The following is a 23,722-nucleotide window of genomic DNA, read 5'->3' as shown; positions in this document are numbered from 1 at the left end:
ACCGTATTAATAATTGCATTACCGATTGTATCAATTATTGTCTTGATTATTAATAGATTATCCGTTCGATATTTCTAGCGCTTCCCCGAATAACACAAAACTTTGACTACATTATATTACAACACAGCTGTTGTGGAATAGAATAATTATTACCATCAAAATTATATAAGATTCTGAATGAATCTAGAACTATTTATTATTTTAATAAGCCATATACGTGCTACGAAATTAGATGCTGCATAATAAAGAGATTGGATTACATAAGATTTAACAAATCTAGAATTTACCTATTGTTTTAATAAGTCCCACGTGTATTACTAATCACCATGATTAGAGAATTGGGGTGCAGTTCTAATCCACTAGTGCACCTAAATTAATGTAATAAATTTTAGGGTGAATCAGTTAAGTCATTAATGTACTAATCTGAATAATCGATCGAGCTCCAGAAAACATATAAAGGGACAACGTTTTCTGGAGATAAAAGATCATCTTCCATAACCGTTTCTTGTAAATAATTTATATATTATATATAAACATAAATAGAACAACAAGCAAGTAACAAGTCAAGTAACTTCGAATAAATATATTAGCTCATTAAAAGCCGCTCAATATATAAGACCGTTTTAGTAATTATATTATCGTCTATAATTGATTACTGTCTCGATTACTTGAATGACTATTAATATTATTTGCGCTTCCCTGGAATACACAAAGAATTTCACCATGCCATACTACAATAAGAATATGTTATAGTTTGGACTTAGGACCAATTTTTTTTTTTTAACAGTACTATTGAACGAATAGTAAGGGCAATAACAAATATATAAGAACGTTATATATATCTAGGAGAATTAAACGATTATTGCTTGTTCTTTTTTGTATTATACAATGTGCTACATATTTATAAATCAACCAAACATATAAATTTAGATACCAAGATACTGGTCCTTTATATATGAACTATGGGTTGATAGTTTCTTATTTGAGGTTCTGTAACGACTGTCACCGTAGATACATTTCTCCTTAATTAGCTATTTAATGTTTCATGAATGTTTCATTTTGTTACATAGTATTCAACAATCATGTGGGATTTACCAACAAACCCTAAGTCCTATAAATCCAAACTAGAACTTTTCTTGACAATCATCACAAAACCCTAACAATATTTTTATAATCATAATATCAAGATTGATCTACAACAGAGCCTGTTGTAGTATGGTGTGGTGAAGTTCTTTGTGTATTCCAGGGAAGCGCAAATAATATTAATAGTAATTCAAATAATCGAGACAGTAATCAACTATAGTCGATAGTATAATTACTAAAACGGTCTTATATATTAAGCGGCTTATATCGAGCTAATGTACTTATTCGAAGTTACTTGACTTGTTACTTGCTTGTTCTATTTTGTTTATACATAATATATAAATTATTTACAAGAAACGATTATGGAAGATGATCTTTTATCTCCTGAAAACGTTGTCCTTTTATATGTTTTCTGGAGCTCGATCGATTATTCAGATTACTACATTAATGACTTGACTGATTCAAACCCTAAAATTTATTATATTAATTTAGGTGCACTACTGGATTAGAACTGCATCCCAATTCTCTAATCATGGTGATTAGTAATACACGTGGGACTTAATAAAACAATAGGTAAATTCTAGATTTGCCAAGATCTTATGTAATCCAATCTTTTTATTATGCAGCATCTAATGTTGTAGCACATGTATGGCTTATTAATACACTAATTGGTTCTAGATTCATTCAGGATCTTATGTAATCTTGATGGTTATAACTATTCTATTCCACAACATCTTCCTCTCTCTCTTGGGAACCTTGTTTCCATAATTGTACGAAATTGTCAATTAAAGATTGACCAATATTTGTTGGGAGTAAGTTAAATTCTTCTACTGGATATTCTACTGTAATAGTCGGATCAACATCTTCCATATGACAATAAAACACTTTGTTATCTTTATCGTAACCGACTACATTAATAATTTCATGTACTCTTAATTTCCTTTCGGCAGCAGTATTAGGCGGATCTTTTGGATAGCGGTCTTTTCTACGTTTTAACGGTTTTAATTTCTCAACATTAATAACTCTGTGAGTCTTTTTCGTCGAAGGTAAATCTAATTCGTAAGCATTGTCATTTATTTTCTTAACTACCTTAAATGGGCCAACGTATATGGGTTGTAGCTTTAGATATTGACCTCTCTTAAAATAAGCATCACGATGTAGCAGTACAAAATCACCAATTTCAAAGGTAACTTCCTTCCTCCCTTTGTTATGTGTAACTTCCATGTTGATCTGATTCTCAGTTAAGAAATCTTTTGTGCGTAAAGTAAGTGCTTTCAACTTTGTGGCTAGTTCTTGTGTTGAATCATGACGGGAAGAAACAGCATCTCCTGTAACTATGATTGGTTCATTAGGGATGTATCCAATATCTACTTCAAAAGGAGCTGTCTTGGTTACGCGATTGGGAGTAGAGTTATAGACGAATTCGATGTGAGGAAGTAAACGATCCCATTGTCTATGATTGTTACCAGTATAAGTCTTTAATAACCTATTAAGGATCTGTATTGTACGTTCAGTTTGACCATCTGTTTGTGGGTGATTTGCTGTGGACATTTTCAATTTTATATTCAACCTTTTTGCCATTTCTTGGTATTCTGTAGAGGTAAAACGAGGGTCTCTATCTGAAGTAATGGAATATGGAAATCCATGGTAAGCGAAAATATAACGGAATAAAGCATTAATAACGGAAGTAGTATCAAATGGGTAACTACCAGCAATTAAGTGAGTTCTTTTTGAAAACATGTCGACTACAACCATAATCATGTCGTTACCTTGTTCTGATTTAGGTAAACCAGATACAAAATCTATGCTAATATTTAACCATCGACCTTCGGGAACTTCAGAAGGCATCAATAAGCCCTGTCTATTAGGGCGATGAGATTTAATCAACTGGCATTGTATACAGGAAGAGACATATTCATTAACAGAGTGGTGTAATTTTGGCCAATAATAACGACTTGCAATTTTATTGTATGTAACGGTTGAACCGAAATGACCACCATAAAGGCCATGGTCGTGATATATTCGAAGGACTTCATTTCGTTTAGCGTCGGGAACAACATAGCGTTCTTTAAAGTAAATAATATTGTCATTAATTGTAAAACAATGGCGAAAGGTTCTTGATAAGTTCAATTTCTTCATATATTTCTTGAACAATGATGAGTTGCAAATGGGTAAGTCTTTTGTATCAAGTTTGGTAATATAAACAAAACAGGCAGCACATAATGGGTCGGCTAGGTATTCTTCGTACCAATTTTTCGGATCTAATGTGACGGCAGCATTTTCGATAGCAGCAATATTGTAATCTGCTCTGGAAATAGCATCAGCTACTACATTCTTTGGACCTGCTAAGTATTCTAGTTTAAAATCATATTCGGCTAATTCATTTAACCATTTAATTACTCTACGAGAGGGTTCTTTGTTCTTTTGTGCCGTTAGTAAACTAATATGGTCTGTTCTCAATATAAAATGCATGCCATGAAGCATATATTTAAAATGTGATAAGGCTTCGACAATGGCTAGGAGTTCAAGATCTCCAGCAGAGTAATTTTTTTGAGCGCCTTGTAAAGTTTTTGAAAAATAACCCACGACCCCGAGAATTTTTCCTTGCTCATTCACTTCTTCGAGTACAGCACCTAATCCATTCTTTGAAGCGTCGGTTGTTAATCTGTAATGACCATCGTGTTTAAAGGAGACTAATATTGGGTTTGAGATTAGGTGTGACTTTAATGTGTTAAAGCTCTCATCTTGATCCGTCGACCACTTACTTTTACCATGTATGTAATCCTGAATCGGTTGTTGGATGTGAGAGCAGCGGGGTATAAAGCGTCTATAATAGTTTATCATACCCAAAAATCTTTGAGCTTCTTTAATTGTTCTGGGAGTGGGAAATTGTTCTATAGCTGCACATTTCGAGATCAACGGTTGGATTTTATTAGCAGAGATAGTGTATCCCAAAAATTCAACAGATTTAGCGGCAAAGTTACATTTTTTCTTTTTTACAATTAATCCTTCTTGAGTTAACCTTTGCAATACGATGTCTATATGTTTCCAATGTTCATCAACGGAACGGGAGTGAATTAAAATATCGTCGAGGTAAACACAGACATATGGTAAGTCCCTAAATAAATCAGCCATATAACGAGCAAACGTGCTTGGAGCATTAACGAGACCAAACGGCATGACGGTATATTCATACTTTCCATTAGGAGTAACAAAAGCGGTTTTGAAACGATCGTCCATTTTCATAGGTATTTGGTGATACCCTGAGTGGAGGTCCAAAGTTGAAAAAATGGTTGAAGAGCCAATCTTGGCCAATAGGTTGTCGATTCTAGGTAATGGAAACGGGTCTTTGATTGTCACAGTATTTAGAGCTCTGTAGTCCACACATAAACGATATGTACCATCTTTCTTTTTAACTAGAATCACTGGTGAACTACAGGGTGACTTGGAGGGTACAATGAATTTCTTTTCGAGAAGGTCGGCAACGATCAGGTTTATCTCTTGTTCTATTTTTGGTGTCGTCTGATATGGCTGTCTTCTAGGCAGGCGTGCACCCGGCTTAATTTCGATCTCGTGTTCAACCTTTGGAGGTTCAGCGAATTTCTTAGGTGGTAAATCATCGCGGACCGTAGCAGAATATTTCTCTTTTAACCAGCGAGGTAGTTTATCAAATCGATCATCTGTATCTGTTTCAGAAATCTTTATAGCAAACACAGCAGCAGCATTTTCAACATCTAATTCTTCGGTATCATTCTCGGTAAGTACGGATACAATGTATTCAGGGACCGGTTTCTTGTTATTTAATATCTTGTGGAGCAGCGGGTGAGATGATATAATCGGGTGTCCTATTATGATTTCAAAAGTAATAGCATCAGTTATGTATACGGGTGTTTTAATTTTTATGTCATCGAGTTCAAGTAAAATTTCGGTGGATTCGTTAGTGTATGACGATTCGGATGATACAACACCTCTAAAACGGAATGGCGGAGCGGTAGAACGTGTTAACTTGAGGTTGTCAGCAATATCGGCTCTAATAAATGATGTGGGGGAACCAGTATCCACTAAAACATTGACAGGTTTTTCTTTAATAAACATTTTAATTTGGCAACTGTTGCCTACGAGTGGATGGGGAGCGGACACGATGGGAGCTAGTGTGACGGTGTTGTTGTGGAATTGTTTTTCATTTGGGACTGCTCGCCTTACGGTTAGGGCAGTCACTGTAGCGGTGTAATGGCTTGTAACAATAGAAACATAAACCATGATCAATACAATATTGACGAGAGGGACGCTTAATTGGTTGTTTGTTTGCTTGGGAAGATTTGTGATTTCCCTTTCTGCCCCCTCTTCCGTGTGAACGATAAACAGCAGCAACTTGAGGATGATGATCAGTAGTAGAGTCCATAGGGACTGGGTTAAGAGCAGCGGTCATATGGATGTCTCCATCCATATCATAGGTGGTGAAGGTAGGAAATGAACGGTTGGTGATGGAAACTGTTTCACTGGCAGCTTCCATAGCAGCATCAACAGTGGTAGGGCGAGCTAGAGCTACCATACGGGCAGTATCAGGAGTAAGACCGCGATAATAAAAAAGTAATTCTCCCTTGGGAGTCCAAATGTTTGGAGGCATCAAAGCTAATAGTTGTGAAAACTTTTGATTATAAGCGTCAATGCCAACGGTAGCTTCCTTCAAGCGTTGGAACGCATTGAGGATGGCATGAGGGTCGATCATACCAATAAACTTATTTTTAAAATCCACAAGGAATTGTTCATAGGAATGTTGGTCATGATTACGGATCCATTGGACATACCATTGAGCAGCGGGTCCAGTTAAGTTTCGGCCAAAAAAAGCTATACGATCCACATCTGTTTGGAGGTTTCGAGCATAAAGTTGTGCTTCGACAGTAACAAGGAAATCTGGTAGTTTAAATAAATCATAGCGACCAGAGAAGCGCATTGGAGCAGTACTGTAGTATTTGGAATCGGATGGGACTGGAGCAGGAGCAGAAGTAGGGTCAGCGGTTAGGTTAGTAGTTGGAGCAGGAGTAGTGGTTGGTGCGGTGGTATGATGTTCTGTAGCCGTAGATGCATCAATAGCGTCTAAAAATTCGTTCATATTTAAATTATTCGAGGACATGATGAAATAAACGCTACCAGTTGTTGTAGTATGGTGTGGTGAAGTTCTTTGTGTATTCCAGGGAAGCGCAAATAATATTAATAGTAATTCAAATAATCGAGACAGTAATCAACTATAGTCGATAGTATAATTACTAAAACGGTCTTATATATTAAGCGGCTTATATCGAGCTAATGTACTTATTCGAAGTTACTTGACTTGTTACTTGCTTGTTCTATTTTGTTTATACATAATATATAAATTATTTACAAGAAACGATTATGGAAGATGATCTTTTATCTCCTGAAAACGTTGTCCTTTTATATGTTTTCTGGAGCTCGATCGATTATTCAGATTACTACATTAATGACTTGACTGATTCAAACCCTAAAATTTATTATATTAATTTAGGTGCACTACTGGATTAGAACTGCATCCCAATTCTCTAATCATGGTGATTAGTAATACACGTGGGACTTAATAAAACAATAGGTAAATTCTAGATTTGCCAAGATCTTATGTAATCCAATCTTTTTATTATGCAGCATCTAATGTTGTAGCACATGTATGGCTTATTAATACACTAATTGGTTCTAGATTCATTCAGGATCTTATGTAATCTTGATGGTTATAACTATTCTATTCCACAACAGAGCCGGAGATGAACTGGTTCCTTGGCCCAGTTGGTTAAGGCACCGTGCTAATAACGCGGGGATCAGCGGTTCGATCCCGCTAGGAACCATTCTTTTTGTTATTGTTTAGTATTAATATCATTCTGTACGAAATATTCTTCTAATATGAAATGAATAATCATCTGTAATATAAAAAGAAATAGATTGGTTCCTTTAACTACAGACAATGTATGGACTATAGCCAATACAAAGAGTAATGTAGTATACATGACTAGATATGAAACACATAGATAGAAGAAACCAGCATATTATCAATTAAAAAGTTTAAGTTGTTTATATCTATGGTGTGTATAAATTTATGTAATTTTATTGTGACGTTTATTTCAGAGTTATCATTATCCCAAGGCGAATACAGTAAAAAAACTTTTAAATCTAGATCAGTTGGTAAAATTAGTAAAAGCTAAAATAAAGCAAAATACTCTCTTAAAAATAGGCTATTAATTTAGCTAAATATATATGCAATACACATTTACACTTAGCAAGAACATAGACATTATTACATAATCATGAAAGAATAAATAATTGAAGACCCTTTATCAGAAAAAATGAAAATATAAATAGATAAATTAACTTATACAATTTTTTCTACAAATAAACAAATGGTAAGCTTATGTCTTATTTAATTTTAAATGTTCTTTATATTGATAGTGTTTTTATTTTTTAAATATGCAAAAATGATACTATCTTTGGTAGAGATCCAGTACTAACACGTCATATCATTACTCTTCCTTACTTTTTTTAATCAAAAGCAAAGAAGTTGAAAATGTGATACAAACTGTAAAAAGATATTAATACTATTTAAGGTTCAAAATAAATCACCAAATATCATAAAATACTCAAAAATAAACCAAATATTTATGGAAAACTAATTTTTTCTTTTTTTTTTTTACTTACAATCTGCTTGCATTATTTAAATTTTCTTTCTAAAAAATATTATGCTAAAAAAAAGCTTTACAAAGAGTATACAAAACCATGAAATATTCAATATACAATTATTTGCAATTTATATAGAAAAGTACCTTTCTTGTTAGATAAATACTACTTTAGTTAATAAAGAGTATGTATTCGAATACTACAGTATATTTACACTTTATAAATTTCAAGTGGGTAAACATTAAATTTCATAAAAACATTTTTCAATAAGGATTTTTTATTCTCATTGAAAAAATCTCACTTAGAAAATATATGCTATTATTTAACAACACTAACTAAGTTTTCCAATTTCTACTCTTAGTCTTGCTTGATAACATACTGTCCATTGAGTTATTATCTTAAGTTAATATTCTATTTTTTCGTTTAATATAGATCATCTTTTAGTATGAAATCTTTATCAAAAGGTTAATCATGGTTTTGATAAGAAGACAAAAATCTAACATTAAGAAAAATAAAGAATTGTCTAAATTTTTATTTTTTAAAAATAATTTAAGATTTACCTTTGTTCTTCATCATCAGCCATCATAATCACTAAAACTAAACCACGAACCAAATAATTTAGTAGAGTAACTTTACGTAAAATTAAGCTGGAGAAAAAAACATCGTTAGAGAAATGAATTAACACATACCTGAATTCATTTGAATACTAGACATGACACCTTTTGTGAAACATATAGAGATCAGATGATAGTATAGTCATAATCGACAGTTTATTGTCACTTACTGAATTTCTCTCTTTACACTTGACCACCTCCATATTCTGACTGTAAGTCCGCGGAGACGGCCGTGGAACGGAGCAGAACGGAGATTCTCTTTTTTCATTTGCTTTTCTCCTCTCTTTGACACGAACCAAAACTAACAAAACAAAGAAAAAAAAAGAAAAGAAAATTCTGGAAGCCTCTCGAGAAAATATCCACTGTTAATTAGGGGGATAACATAAAATAAGGGGGGGGGGGGGGGACTAAGGAGACAATAAGGCACCACTAATAGTTGGGCCTGATACAATAGCCATAAGTTGATCTCACTTAAAAAAAATTATATGTTTCTATTTTATTTTTTTAAAAACATCCTCTCCCTTGGTCAACTATATATAGAGGTAATTTTGTAAGATATAGTTCATTTTTTCATTATATGGGAATACTCTTGAGTTAGGTTTTGTCTACTATTAATTTAAATGAAGGAACGAAAAAAAATCCACACAGACTACAACAATTAATTTGTAGTAACAAAAACCAACAAGTTATTTTTTACTTTACTTTGATTTAATTTTACGAACAATGAGTTTCTATCAACCATCATTATCTCTATTTGACGTCCTTAATGCTCTATCTGACCGTGCCCCTCCAAGAAATCCACCAGTTAGACCAAATAATGGAGACCCATATGAAAGAAGGCACGCTTATGGTCCTCAAAATTTAAGACATCCTGGTATGGGTCCATTCCATGGCCCTTATCCAATGGGAAGAAATGGGTTTTTTAATCCTGCTGCTGCTGGAGGTCCTTTAAATGTGAACCGTGACGATGACGGATTTCCTGGTGGCGCTTTTTTATATGGACACCCATTTGCTCCTCATGGTGGTAACTACCCTGATTATTATTACTACATTCCTCAATTCAGTGAAGATGACGAAGACGAAGATGAAGAAGAAGAAGAAGAACTACATGACAATAATGAAGATGGTGAAAAGATGGATGAAGATAACAACGATGTGTCAAAGGGGACTGAATATCCATCTTATTACCATACTAGAGATGGTAACAATCGTTTCAGAATGATGAACCCACCAAATGTATATCTAAGAGGACCTGAATCAAGGGATTATTTAAATGATTTATTTGATACGTTTTTTGGTGTTCCAAGAGGTAAAGCCGAACAGAGGCCAGAACAACAGGAAGAAAAGGAGTCCAAGACCTTATCTGGTAAAGAAACTATGAAAGACAAAACTTCAGAAGAAGTAAATCCAAACGCTACTCCAGATGAAAACAACATTAAACAGGACAAAACTGAAAATGTTAGTGATTCAGCTACAAGCAAACCACCTTTGAAAAAAAACAATTCCAATGCTTTTATTCCTGGCCCTTTTGCTATTCCTTCTACTACTACTACTACAGGCTCAGACCCATTAAAGGTCTCTAAACCTGAAATAAGAATGGATTTACCATTTACACCAGAAGTCAATGTGTATGATTTGAAGACAGAATATATTGTTGTCTTGGCCTTACCTGGTTCTAATTCAAAGGCTTTCAAGGTCGATTATCACCCAACAACACATGAACTAACCGTTAGAGGTAATCTTACGGATAAATTGGGTGTTGATGAGAAATATTTGAAATTAAGCGAAATTAAATATGGTGCCTTTGAGAGAACAGTCAAATTCCCAATTCTACCAAGGATCAAGGATGAGGAGATCAAAGCTAAATATTCCAATGGTTTATTACAAATTAATGTCCCTAAGATGGATGGACCTCAAGATAAACCTGTCCCAAAAAAGAGAATCACCATTGAGGAAATACCTGATGCTGAATTAGAATTTGAAAAGAATCCCAATCCTGTTGAAAAGAATTAAATTTGTATACCTCATACTTAATGCTTCCTTTTTTACTATATATATATATATATATACATCTATATCTATGTGTTAAGATCATCTATTTATACCTGATTATATTTAGTGTTTTTTCTACTAATGTATTTCTCTATAGTTAAGGTACAAACACTCTTTTTAATATTCTAGAAGTAAATTATGTGTTACTTACCATAAAACTATGTGATTGGAATACACAAAACCCATGCACCCGTTGCGTTTTCTTTTTTTTTTTTTTATTTTCTTTTTCTTTTTCTTTTCTTTTCATTCTTTCTTTTTGATGAAAATTTTTCTATTACCTTTTTATTTTTTTTTTTACTTCGATGAGACAAGAAACAAAACCATAAGGACTTTTAGCAAGATTAGCTATATATTAGTAAGGCACATAGCTTAGAGTACTGTTGTTCGTAAGATCGATACCTAAACTCTGATTTTATTTAAGTTTTCCCATTATTTCTTATCATAGAAGATCGAAAGCTAAGTAGATTGACCCTCAGCATCATGTCTAACCAAAACAATAACAACAATCAACAACAAGGTTACCCAAATTATAATCAACAACAAGGGTATCAAACCTACCAGGGGTATCAAAATTATAACCCTCAACAAGGGTATCAATCTTACCAAGGGTATCAAAACTATAATTCGCAACAAGGGTACCAAGGTTATCAAAACTATGCCCAACAAGGATACCAAAACTACAACCAAAATGGCTATCAAAACTACAATCAACAAGGTGGATATCAAAACTACAATCAACAAGGTGGATACCAAAACTACAACCAAGGTGGATATAAGCAAAGCTATAACAGAAACAACTATAACAAAAATAACTATAATAATAATAATTATCAACAAGGCTATCAAAACTATCAAAGCTACAGCCAACAACAAAGTTATCAAAGTTTTAACCAACAAAATAAAGCTATGACTTTGGAAGATTTCCAAAAACAAAAGACTCAACAAGATACTAACAAACCAAAAAAAACTTTGAAATTGGTATCTAGTTCAGGTATTAAGTTAGCTAATGCTACCAAAACTACCACAGAAAAGAAGGAAGAAGAAAAGAAAGTTGCAAAGGCCGAAGAAACCTCTACTACTGCTAACAATGAAACTTCTAGTAAAAATACTTCTGATTTACCAAATGTGGCTGATTTGAAGATCTCTGAAGATGAAAAGAAGACTGATTCCTCTGCACAAACTACTCAAGCTGCTACTTCTACTTCATCCACTGCCCCTGTTTCTACTGAACCTATTAGTGGTGGTGTCGATGCCTTAATTAAAGAGCAAGAAGACGAGGTCGATGAAGAAGTCGTTAAGGATATGTTTGGTGGTAAAGACCATGTTTCTTTAATTTTCATGGGTCACGTCGACGCCGGTAAATCTACCATGGGTGGTAATTTATTGTACTTAACTGGTTCTGTAGACAAGAGAACTATTGAAAAATACGAAAGGGAAGCTAAGGAAGCTGGTAGACAAGGTTGGTATTTATCTTGGGTTATGGATACTAACAAAGAAGAAAGAAACGATGGTAAGACCATTGAAGTTGGTAAAGCCTACTTTGAAACTGAAAAAAGACGTTATACCATTTTGGATGCTCCTGGCCATAAGATGTATGTTTCTGAAATGATTGGAGGTGCATCTCAAGCTGACGTTGGTATTTTAGTTATCTCTGCTAGAAAGGGTGAATACGAAACTGGTTTTGAAAAAGGTGGTCAAACAAGAGAACATGCTTTATTAGCCAAAACTCAAGGTGTTAATAAGATGGTCGTTGTCATCAACAAAATGGATGATCCAACTGTCAATTGGTCTGAGGAACGTTACAACCAATGTGTTACTAATATCTCTAATTTCTTAAAAGTCATTGGTTACAACAAAGAAGATGTCGTTTTTATGCCAGTCTCTGGTTACAGTGGTGCTGGTTTGAAAGATCGTGTTGATCCAAAAGATTGTCCATGGTACAATGGTCCATCATTATTGGAATTCTTAGATAACATGAACCATATGGATCGTCATATTAATGCTCCATTCATGTTGCCAATTGCTGGTAAGATGAAGGACTTAGGTACTGTTGTGGAAGGTAAGATCGAATCTGGTCATATTAAGAAGGGTCAATCCACATTATTGATGCCAAACAAAATTCCAGTTGAAATTCAGAACATTTATAATGAAACAGAAGCTGAAGTTGACATGGCTATTTGTGGTGAACAAGTAAAATTAAGAATTAAAGGTGTTGAAGAAGAAGATATTTCAGCTGGGTTCGTATTAACTTCTCCAAAAAACCCAATTAAGAGTGCCACCAAGTTTGTTGCTCAAATTGCTATTGTTGAATTAAAATCCATTATTTCTGCCGGTTTTTCATGTGTTATGCATCTTCATACCGCTATTGAAGAAGTCACTATCACTAAATTATTACACAAATTAGAAAAAGGTACTAACCGTAAGTCTAAGAGACCACCAGCATTTGCTAAGAAAGGTATGAAAATCATCGCTGTTCTTGAAACTGAAGCTCCTGTCTGTGTAGAAACCTACCAAGACTATCCACAATTAGGTAGATTTACTTTAAGAGACCAAGGTACCACTATTGCGATTGGTAAGATAATTAAAGTTGCTGAAAATTGAACAGAGTATTTTCTTTTCTTATCTTTTCCATCTTTCTATATACTACATATAATATATGTAACCACAATTATCCAACATGTATCATATAAACAAATATAAAAAATGTAAAATCAAGTTGAATTATGAATTTGTACAACCTTATATCTATCTATCTATTTATTTATTTATTTATTTACTGTCTTGTTCCTTAGTATATTTCATCTAAATAGTCATGTGCTTTCCTCCTTTATTTTAATGAAAATGTTAATTAAACTTTCAACACCTTCTATCACATTTTCATCATAACCCTCCCCTGGAGTTAGCTTGGAATGAGCAAAATCAATCAAAGTCATAGAACTTAAAGGATACTTCTGAGAATTTTTCATCAACTCCGCTGTATCATCAACACCTTCATCATCTTCCATATCAGAATCATCTTCAATAAATACATTATTTAGTACATCATCTTCATCATTCTTAAGGTCCCATCTGTTATGATCACCCTCATAAATAAATAATAAGCTACTTGAAATCATTCTAACTTCTTCACTCAATAAGGTATTATAGAACAATTGTAACCTAGTTAAAAACATATCTATTAAAATATTTATTCTTCTCTTGGATAAATTTTGATTATTGAAATAGAGTGTAATAGCATCTTTAATGTTATCTATTGTTCTAGACCGACCAAATATTTTATTGACCAGAATATACTCGATGGACTCATTGTCGGTGGTACCGTTTGTAGTTTTTCTAGTGTCAAAATATTTTGGATCTAAATTAAAAGCAGAATTTTTTTGTAGTTGCATACCACATATCCTAAAACCAAGTGATCCAGAAGTTGATGTATTTGATATATTCTGTAATCTCTGTTTTTTATCCAGCGAAGCATTTTCATCATATAATATCTTGCCTAATTTAATATCCATTATATTTGGCTTATTGAACCCAGCCAATAAATTTTCTAACACAAGATATCTTTTTTCACCAGCACCACTACTATCATTGTTTAATGGATTTGCAATTTGTATAGTCTGTAAATGAATATCTGAATCATCTGGTATAATAGTCATATTACCACTGGTACTAGAGTAAGAATGATTGCCATGGGTATCCATTTGTTTCCCCTCATTTAAAACACCCAAAAACGTAGGCATCCAAGTTTGTAACGGTATTTCATCATCATCATTCTCATCATCAGCTTCACCACAATACAACCCATTATGTTCAGTATTATTTACGTTTCGATTTTGGTATCTTGATTGAATCTTTTGGTAGAATTGTAGTTCCTGTTCATTTAAAGGTTTAAAGATCAATAATCCATCGTTGTCGGTCAAAGTTCCATCATGTCCTGCAGCTTTATCTTCAAGTATTTTAAATGAACTCATATTTTTAGTATGACCTAAATTTGTGTATTTATACCTGTTGAAGGGAAGGAGAAGGAAAAGGGAAAGTGAAATGGATTCTGTAACATATCCTTCTTCTTAATTACCAATATATTCGATTATCAAAGGAATGGTATGTGACATAAATCTGTAATTTTCAAAAAAAAAAAAAAAAAAAAAAACAAAGAACAAAAAAGAAGACTTCTTTCTTCAGCTCGACAAAAAATAAGAGATCATTATCAAAAATAAAATAAAATAAAATAAAATAACATACAGAAAAGAGAAAAGTACTTGAACAATTCGCAGAACCAGATTTGAGGATAATTCTATTTAAAATGAAGAAGAAAGAGGGAAGGAGGAAGAAATCACCAAAGCAAAACAACACACAACGAGATCATGGACAATAGACATACATCTGATACCACCGAGATCTGATTTGAAAGGCACACAATAGAAAAATTAAATAGAAGACTGCATTATAATGGTTATATTGTGATATCATAATAATATTCACAACGCAAGATTGAGTAAACAAAAGAAAAAAAAGGGAAGAAAAGAACTTTGTAGTCCCAACACCCGGAGTTACGTAATGTTGTCAATTTTCAATTAGGAAACTAAATGGTGTTCTTATTTACCCTACACATAAACACACAGACACATACATACATACATACATACGTATATATATATATATATATATAATTTGAAATAAATATATTTAACCGCCCTCCCTTTTTCCACTCCCTTTTTACCCTTATAATATAAATATAACTGGAGTCAAAGTAGAAAATACATTAGAAAGTGTAGCACATAAACACAGACACACACATGATTTTGCCTGAACCATTTCACAACACCATTTTCTAAATACGAAAAAAGAGTTTAGGGAAATAACATTATATATACATTACAATCAAACTAATTAACTCAATACTGTCGGAACTATCCCTCTTCGTTCTAGTTAATATATTATATTCTGAGAGGTTAGTATAAGTATAAGTATAAATATATATACATGCATATATATATATGTTTACTCATAGTTTGAATTTTTTTTGCCGCCAATAAATTATCCATCTGTCTTTTACATTCCAATAATATGAAAATAAGAAATCTATCAACAACGGAGAAATTCGAATGATGAAAGAAAAAAAAAGATAAAAGACTGTAAAGATTAAAAATACGACAGACGTTTTAGAAATGAAAAGCTAATATATAATTAAAATTAACTCAATGAAACACAAATAGGGTGAGGAAGTAAACAGATACAATGTCATTTTTATTTAATTATTAGCAATAGATAATAATATATTCCAAAACGTATACATACACGCAGATCCTTATGGTTTTATCAACTAATAATACTTCTAATAGTACTATCACCAAAAAAAAAAAACAACAGAACAAAAACATTACTAATCTCCATGATGATAAAAGAGATATCTTTGGCAGGACTTTGTCCTATATATTATGTTATCAGGGGTCAATAGCCCAAATATTGAAAGATGTAAATCCATATTCCTATGATATAGAGAGTGGATATACACCACTCCATATTTTACTCTCTACTGGCCAATTTCAAAAAGCTTTTAAATTATATCAAAAATGGAAAATGGATATGGAGTATCCCTCACATAACTTTGGCGGTCATATTTTTGAGTTGTATGATAGAGATGGTTTAAGCCCATTAGATTTATATAATCTAACATTGTACAATAATATCTTCTCACAAGCTAATAAGAAGAATACTTCTTCTGCTGACAAATGGCCCTTATTTCTGGCATATTCTGATTCAAAATTTGATCTCCAAGAATTAATTCATCATGATTATCCATTTAATACGTCAACAAACAAACTCTCTAACACATATTTCTATGAAAGCAATCACCAACCCCCTGCACAGTCCTACGGTACCCATATCTTAACCTTAGGTTCGAATGTACATTATAACTTAGGTACAGGTAATAAAGATGATAGACAAAATTTCTTCCAATTAAATATTAATCAATTGACAAATAATACTTTTCCATTAAATGATACTACTTTCAATGACATCCATATGAATAAATATAACTCTCTAGTGACAACAAGTGATAATCAAATCTATGTCACTGGGAATGCATCTAGAGGCAGATTGGGTACTGGTTCAAATAATACTCATTTGTTTCAATTCACCCAATTGTCAAATCTTCCATCTGATATATCTATAAATTCAATCTCTACTAGTGATCATCATACTCTTTTACTATCCTCATCCTCATCCTTATCTCCATCCAGCAAGGAATTCTCTTCTTCCTCAGTTTATTCATGGGGTTGGAATTCGTACTATCAATTAGGTTATCAAACAAATAACTCTAGTAAATCAAGATTTGATGAAAATTCATTTGGTTCAATACCAAAAAGGATTAATTTTTTAGAAAATAAAAACATTAAACTGATTTCTTGTTCAAATATTCATTCATGTGCCGTATCTTACAATGGGGAAGTTTATCTATGGGGACTAAATGTTGGTCAAATGGGGAAGATAAGCCATAATGTTATTCATAATGGAGATGAATTTGATTATGAAGGTCATAAAGGTTATATTGTCACTAAACCAATAATTATCAATTTAAAACATTTAACAATTGAACAAATTCTTTGTACAGAGTATGCCACATTTATACGATCAGAAAATAATGTACTTACAGTGCTTGTTAACAATACAATCAAAACTTTTAAAATCCCTTTAGCAAAAAACAAAAATTTTAAAGAAATTGATCCTTTCACTCATTTCACCAAAAGAGAAATTCCAAATAAAGTTGTCGATATGAAATGTTCAAATAAATATGGTAATAATCTTTGTTTCAAGTACGAATGTGGTAGAATTGGAATAATCACTTTCAAAAATGAATCACCCCAAAGTTGGAACTTACTTAATAATAACATTTTACCAATCAATTTGGTTTGGACACCCAATTTTAATTTTAATTCATGTTTAGATTTTGATGTCAGTTACAAAGGTGACATTATCTTAGTTACTTTATTAGGGGAAATTTTAAGGACAAAAAATTTGAATAATAATTTTATGTTCGAAAAATTGCATAGTAATAAAATAAATTCGGGTAGAGTTGTCAAAGTTTCATGTAATTCTACCTTTGGATCATTTTTATTTATTAAGCAAGATAAAAGTAATATACCAATACTATATCGAGAAGATGAATTTGTTAACTATTTTGCTAAATATTCTCCATACGTAGAAGTTGACCAAAATGATAAATATATGACTACAGAATTCAAAAAAGAAAATTATTGTTCATCACTTATTCCAAAATATTGTCAATATGATAGAAAATCTCAAACATATGTGAATAATAAAGAATTTACACCTGACCCTAAGTTTGATATATGTTTTCTCGAAAAAGAATCAAATAAAGTTCTCTGTTATGCACATGAATTAATATTAAAAATTCGTTGTCCTCACTTAATGCATTCTATCGAAAATGGAGTAACCATAACATCCAAAAATAATTCAATTAGTCTAGCGTCAGCTACCACTATCATGAATAATTGTAAGACAATAATAGTGGGTGGCTCTTATCCATCAGCTATTAAGGATGTTATTCATTATCTTTACACAGATGAAAAACCGGATAATCAAAGATCAAATATGATTCTTTTGGAACTTGTTAACAATGCTTTGCATTTTGAACGACTTACTGATTATTTACAAAAAATTTTTACATCTGTTCTTCATCAAGACATGACACCTGAAAATTCATTAGTGGACACAATTATTGAATTGAAAGATGGAACAATATATACACACGCTTTAATTTTATCATCTAGAAGTATCTATTTTAAATTAGCAACAAGTATTAATTGGTGTAAAAAGAATTCAAATGGCATGTTTAAAATAACATTAACTCACATTTCAAAAGAACATTTCTACCTAATTTCATCATATCTTTACGGTACATCCTATGCTGAAACCCTTGAAACTATTTTGCATGGTAAGAAATTTTCTGATTGCCTTTCATTTCTATTAACTACACTAGAATACTGTAATGAATTACTTCTTTTACCTCTAAGGAGCTATTTAGAATTCCTGTTGAATAAATATATTAATCAGGATACTGTGTTTACGATTTTAATTAATGCATATAATTCTAAAGCTCATTTATTAGTATTATCATGTTGTTGGTACATATTAACGTCCATCAACAATTTATTTTTTGATGAATCGATTTCAATCATAGACAAATATTTTGACGCTGGGCTTTGGGAGATTTTAGAAGGACAATTTAGGTACATTCTTAATAACAATAGACATTCAGAAACTAAAAAAAAGCCTTGGTATGATAATATTGACTTTGACTCGATAGGTTTATTTAAAAAAGATTTGGAAAAATTTAATGAATATTTTATATCACATAATAATGAATTTTTACCAGTATTTGACATTAAACCACCACCACATATAGACAACAAAGTAGCAAGTACTGCTAACAGCAGGAGAAGAAGTTCAGTTTTGGATCGTCCCAAACAGCAATCAATTGTTTCCCCACCTGATTCACAAACTTATAACAAACAAAGAAAACCATCAAGTAAAACAAAAGTTCCTGAAGAAGTTCGTAACATTTGGAAAATAGGAAAAATATCTGATAGTATAATTGAGGATGACACAAGTGAAGAATTTATCACAGTGAAAAGAAAAAGCAGAAGAAAAACATCTGAAACGAGACCAAAACCACATATACAAACCCCTAGTGAGCCACAAATCAAAGAAGGTGAAGTTCTTTTACATGCTCAAGAAGGGGAGGCTCTAGTTTTGCCATCACTTTTGACAACAAATACCACTTCTGAAGATATAAAAATTTCACGTCCAAATATATCACCTGCTGAGGATCCTTTAAATTCTCGAAGTTTTGGTATTTTCAAAAAAAGTAACCAAAAGCAACGTAGACATGAGTTAACACAAGATAAACAAGTAAAAAAAGATATTGAAAACAAACCTGTCTGGAAAACTTTGAATAAGAAACCTCAGAAAAATTCTGAAAACTTTGAGAAAACAAAATCAACTAGAAGTACTCTTGATACATTACCATCACTTCTTACCACCTCTTTAACGGAGATCAAAGAAAATATCAAGAAGAACAAAAAAAAGAGTGCTCAAAATGTTAAGACCGAATCTCATAATTATACAGAATTCGTTAGTTCAGGTAATCCAGGTGGAATTCTTCCATATATTACTCCTAATAAAATTGAAGTCAATGAAATTACTGCAGCATTTTCAAATCCAAATTCCAATATTGTGACAAGTGCAGAGGAAAAGTTGGCAGCTATAGAATTTGAAAAGTGGTTTGCTAAAGAAAGTGCTAAAGTACAGAAAAATTTAAAGAAAAATAAGAACAACATTGAGGCTATTTATGGTAACTACGATACCATCCCTGATTTCTTTTCGACAAAAGACAGTAATAAAACAAAGAAAAAAATGAAAGGGAGATTTATTGGTAAGAGTAAAAAGAATGGTTTACAAGACCTTAATGATCTTAATAGACTTCTATAATATATATGTATATATGTTTGTATACATACAAGTACATATAATGATAAATATTTACTGATACTAATGCAAATGTGAATTAGATAACGTTCTTCTTCAATTGGCCCAGATTTTCCATTATCTCGTCAACCTCTTTTATATTTATTTCAAAATTAATTCTCCAGCTTCCCCCATTACTATTTGCCTATCATTGCTTTCCGTCAACCCAACACTATTCTTCCCAGTATCTTTAGGAGAATTAACTACTTTATTAGATTTATTAAGACTTATGATTGTCTGTGATCTCGGGATGGCTGCACGCTTGTTTGCGTATTCTTCTACCAGCGCTTTATTAGCAAGAACACTTTCTGCAGCTTTGGAACCAGCAACTTTAACATTTTTCCCTCTACCAATACCTAACACCGTACCATCAGCTATTCTACATTCCACAACAAATGATGGATCATCGGGAGTTCTACGCTTAATTACACGATATGACAACCCTAATGCAGCGTATCCAATAAGAGAATATAATTGTCTTTTTGCATCAAGATTAGTAGTTTCTGGACTCTGTAATTTAATGTTAGTGGCAGTTAATTCTTTTATAGTTGGTTCCATTAATTTTTCTAACCAATTCTCAATCAGTTCTGCATAATTTGTTGGATTATCTTCAACAAGCCCTCCGATATAGGCTTCAAATACATCTGCCTCCAATTTTCTCTTGCCATGTTTATAGGTATCATCATTTAATAACCCTGGACCACATTTCAATTTATCTCTCAAACCATATGCTAAAGAGAATTTTTTCAGTCTTTCATTATTAACCAATTGGATTCTTAATTCAGTTAGTTGACCGTCATCAAAATATGGAAATTTTTTATAAATAATTCTAGTAACGGCAAAGTATAAAGCTGCGTCACCAAGAAATTCTAACATTTCATTATGTGAGTTAAGTTTAGCATTTTCTGATAAAAAATTCTTATTTTTAACCAATGACTTATGAGTAAAGACACGTGCTCTAATAGTAGGGTTTCTAATCTCAGGAATTGGTGGTGGCCAAGATAATGATTCATTTTTGGTAAAGACTTTTTCTTTCTTATTCACATTTGATGATTCTTTTATATCCTGAGAATCATTCTCATCAAGTAAGTTTATTAATAACTGAACATCATTATTTAAAATTCCTGGGAGTATTGGATTATCATTATTATTTGGATTGAAATTTTCTTCAAAATTCGGAAGCTTTTGTAAAACTGGATCTTTTTTTAAAATATACAGAGTTTTCAACTCAGCAGCTACCTTAAGCATGTATCTTGATAAAGAAGGGACTATATCCAAATCAAGCTTTGCCTTGTTTTTCACCAAATTTTGATATGATCCCAAAGTAGGTGATATATCCAAAATTTTTTTGTACATCTCAATAAATTTTGTGGCTGCATGCTCAATTTGTATAATATTTAAATAAGAATATTTTGGTTCATCCTTTAAAAATTTTTTAACTTCTGCTATATCTATGGTTTCGTCAACTGGCTCAAGTTTACCCTCTAAAGTTTTAATCTTCTTACTTTTCTTGGACTTTTTATCTTTCTTCTTTTCTTTCTTTCGTTTCTTTTCACTTTTCAATGGTTGTTGTGTTGTTTCATTTAAAGTATCATTTTCAAATCTTCTCTTTTCACCTTTTTTCTTACCGATGGAAGTCATTACAATATATAAGGGGGTATCTAGTCGTAATTACTATTAGCGCAAGGAAGGCGGGAGGATATTTTATTGGTTTAGAAAGATTGAGTTTAGTAACAAATAACTTATACTAGGTCTTGTTGATTAGTTCTTTGTCTATGTGTAAGAGTCTGCTTTTCTATTAATTTTTTTTATTTAATTTTTTTGAAATTCGTTTCAAAGAAAGAAAAATCTCCATTGGTTTTGTGTAAATAAGTCTAATCTTACTACATATAAAACATAGTTTGAAGAAGACAAAGCATATGGTCTGAAAAGACTGTTTCTTTCAGATCGAACCAGAAACACAAGTTAGAGAATATTGTAAAACTATTGATTGAAGTATGTAACTTTTAAAAATAGACCTATAGATTATTTAAAAAAGAAACTCTCACAAGTTTCTACATTATGCATAAATGATCAAAATTTAAACTTTCTGAGTTGTTGCTCCTCTTCATCTTCTGCTATTTCGACTTTTTGTTCTGATTTTGCAATTGAATCAATATCATCCGATTCTGATGGAAGCTGAGAGGGTTGTCTTGTGATAGAGTATTTTTTATTCATTGTATATTCATTACTTGTCTGATCAGTGGTTTCTTGCAACACAGTATAAAGCGGTCTTTTTGATAGAATATTTGCTTCAATTCCTTGAACACTATTATTATCCACAGCTTTAACAACTTCTACTTCAGTTATTAATTGTTTGTCAACATCACCATCTTTTGATTTTGTATTATTTATTTGATCGTCTTCTAAATTAGCTTCAATACCCGTATCCAAATCTTTATCTTCATTTTCATCAGTACTATCTTCAAAGTTTAATATTTGACCAAAATATGTGGTATTTTTTAAATCATTCTTCTTATTAACTTTCGGTATCTTACCATAAATTTCATCTTTCAAAAATTGAATATCCCAATTTAATCCAACTATTTTCATGTTAGGATAACTTGGCGGCATCCCCAATTTCTCCATTTTATGACACCACGGTGGTAACTGGCCCTCTTTCATGCCCATAACTTCCCTTAAGCTTTTACTAATTTTGCCGGGTCTTACAGTTCTTTTCATCCGTTCCCATTGACCTTCTTCCTCCAGGTTTCTATTCTCATAATACAAGTCACCAAACGGTAATAAGATATCAGGTTTCCATGTAGAGCCCAATTTAAAAAAAATGTCGTATAATTTTTTATAATCGATATCAAGAGTACCCAGCCTTGGTTGTACCCTTGCTCTTGTCATCTCTTTCAATGAACTATCTTGCATTTGTTGTTGATCCCTATTGGCCAATACATTTCTCATGGATTCTATATTCGTCTGTTTCATAATATCTGGTAGTTCAAAAGGTTTTTTATTCAATAGTGATCTGCCGGATAGATACTCCCTTTTCAGTTGCCAATGAGAAGGTATGCTGACAACATTTTTAGTAGACTTAATTGTGGCATTCAATAATGGATAACGTGCATCACAATCATACCATTCAATGACTTCTGGGTGTATTACTTGACTCTTCAAATCAATTAGATTGGGTTTGTTCAATTTGCGTAGCTTTCTTTTTGAAAGTTGTTCAGGTTTATTTGCTTCATACTTCTCGTCATTTTCTTGTTTATCAGGTCTAACAGAGTCAATAACTGCATCATATTTATTCTTCCCATTTTCAGTTTCAATCTCATTTTCATTATTATCGTTATTATGCTTTCTTTTATTATTTTGTATTAGTTTCACTTGTTCATCATTAGAAACTTTTGGAATTTCAAATTTTTGAAAAATGGTACTAAATTGTTCCATTAGTCGCGTCTCATTTAAGAATGCGCCATGCATTTGATCTTTATTTTTGTCATGATTACTCTTCTTCTTCTTGCTCTTATTTTTATTATTATGGTCATTCACCACTTTTGATACTTTATTTTGCTTATTAAGTTGTGATTTTCTGGCATCTATTAATTCAATCAATTCCTTATTCTCTAGTGATTGATCGTTACCAATTGACCTCCCTTTTAAACCTTTTTTGGATTTCCTAGTCATATCTACAAGTATCTGCCAAACAATATCAAATTGTAGATCTATATATCTATATATTTATATATACGTATATT

General features: G+C 32.1%; 8 protein-coding genes and 1 non-coding gene across 9 annotated transcripts; 4 read left to right on the top strand and 5 right to left on the bottom strand.

The window, feature by feature from the left end:
- Window positions 1–1,803: 1,803 nt before the first annotated feature.
- On the bottom strand, window positions 1,804–5,178 carry PWA37_000728 (uncharacterized protein; the record flags this gene model as incomplete). Its single annotated transcript, XM_064857394.1, has 1 exon — window positions 1,804–5,178. One exon carries the CDS (start codon window positions 5,176–5,178, stop codon window positions 1,804–1,806), a length of 3,375 nt encoding a protein of 1,124 aa, XP_064715700.1.
- An 85-nt stretch (window positions 5,179–5,263) lies between these two features.
- Window positions 5,264–6,196, bottom strand: PWA37_000727 (uncharacterized protein; the record flags this gene model as incomplete). The annotated part of the gene is made up of 1 exon (XM_064857393.1): window positions 5,264–6,196. The coding sequence occupies one exon, from the start codon at window positions 6,194–6,196 to the stop codon at window positions 5,264–5,266; it is 933 nt and encodes a 310-aa protein (XP_064715699.1).
- Window positions 6,197–6,863: 667 nt separating this feature from the next.
- On the top strand, window positions 6,864–6,939 carry PWA37_000726. Its single transcript has one exon. It is a non-coding gene; the product is annotated as a tRNA-Ile (tRNA).
- Window positions 6,940–9,098: 2,159 nt separating this feature from the next.
- Window positions 9,099–10,388, top strand: HSP42 (heat shock protein HSP42; the record flags this gene model as incomplete). Its single annotated transcript, XM_064857392.1, has 1 exon — window positions 9,099–10,388. The coding sequence occupies one exon, from the start codon at window positions 9,099–9,101 to the stop codon at window positions 10,386–10,388; it is 1,290 nt and encodes a 429-aa protein (XP_064715698.1).
- Window positions 10,389–10,907: 519 nt separating this feature from the next.
- Window positions 10,908–13,028, top strand: SUP35 (translation termination factor GTPase eRF3; the record flags this gene model as incomplete). Its single annotated transcript, XM_064857391.1, has 1 exon — window positions 10,908–13,028. The coding sequence occupies one exon, from the start codon at window positions 10,908–10,910 to the stop codon at window positions 13,026–13,028; it is 2,121 nt and encodes a 706-aa protein (XP_064715697.1).
- A 209-nt stretch (window positions 13,029–13,237) lies between these two features.
- Window positions 13,238–14,395, bottom strand: ARG82 (inositol polyphosphate multikinase; the record flags this gene model as incomplete). Its single annotated transcript, XM_064857390.1, has 1 exon — window positions 13,238–14,395. One exon carries the CDS (start codon window positions 14,393–14,395, stop codon window positions 13,238–13,240), a length of 1,158 nt encoding a protein of 385 aa, XP_064715696.1.
- Window positions 14,396–15,734: 1,339 nt separating this feature from the next.
- PWA37_000722 (uncharacterized protein) lies at window positions 15,735–19,940 on the top strand (the record flags this gene model as incomplete). The annotated part of the gene is made up of 1 exon (XM_064857389.1): window positions 15,735–19,940. The coding sequence occupies one exon, from the start codon at window positions 15,735–15,737 to the stop codon at window positions 19,938–19,940; it is 4,206 nt and encodes a 1,401-aa protein (XP_064715695.1).
- A 138-nt stretch (window positions 19,941–20,078) lies between these two features.
- On the bottom strand, window positions 20,079–21,617 carry RNT1 (ribonuclease III; the record flags this gene model as incomplete). Its single annotated transcript, XM_064857388.1, has 1 exon — window positions 20,079–21,617. One exon carries the CDS (start codon window positions 21,615–21,617, stop codon window positions 20,079–20,081), a length of 1,539 nt encoding a protein of 512 aa, XP_064715694.1.
- Window positions 21,618–22,049: 432 nt separating this feature from the next.
- On the bottom strand, window positions 22,050–23,651 carry CUS1 (U2 snRNP complex subunit CUS1; the record flags this gene model as incomplete). The annotated part of the gene is made up of 1 exon (XM_064857387.1): window positions 22,050–23,651. The coding sequence occupies one exon, from the start codon at window positions 23,649–23,651 to the stop codon at window positions 22,050–22,052; it is 1,602 nt and encodes a 533-aa protein (XP_064715693.1).
- Window positions 23,652–23,722: the final 71 nt, after the last annotated feature.

The sequence above is a fragment of the Arxiozyma heterogenica genome (genome assembly GCF_036370985.1).
Source record: "Arxiozyma heterogenica strain weizmannii chromosome Unknown scaffold_13, whole genome shotgun sequence".
Lineage (NCBI taxonomy): Eukaryota > Fungi > Ascomycota > Saccharomycetes > Saccharomycetales > Saccharomycetaceae > Arxiozyma > Arxiozyma heterogenica.
The sequence above is the reverse complement of the archived record's forward strand: the minus strand, read 5'-3'. Positions and strand labels throughout refer to the sequence as shown.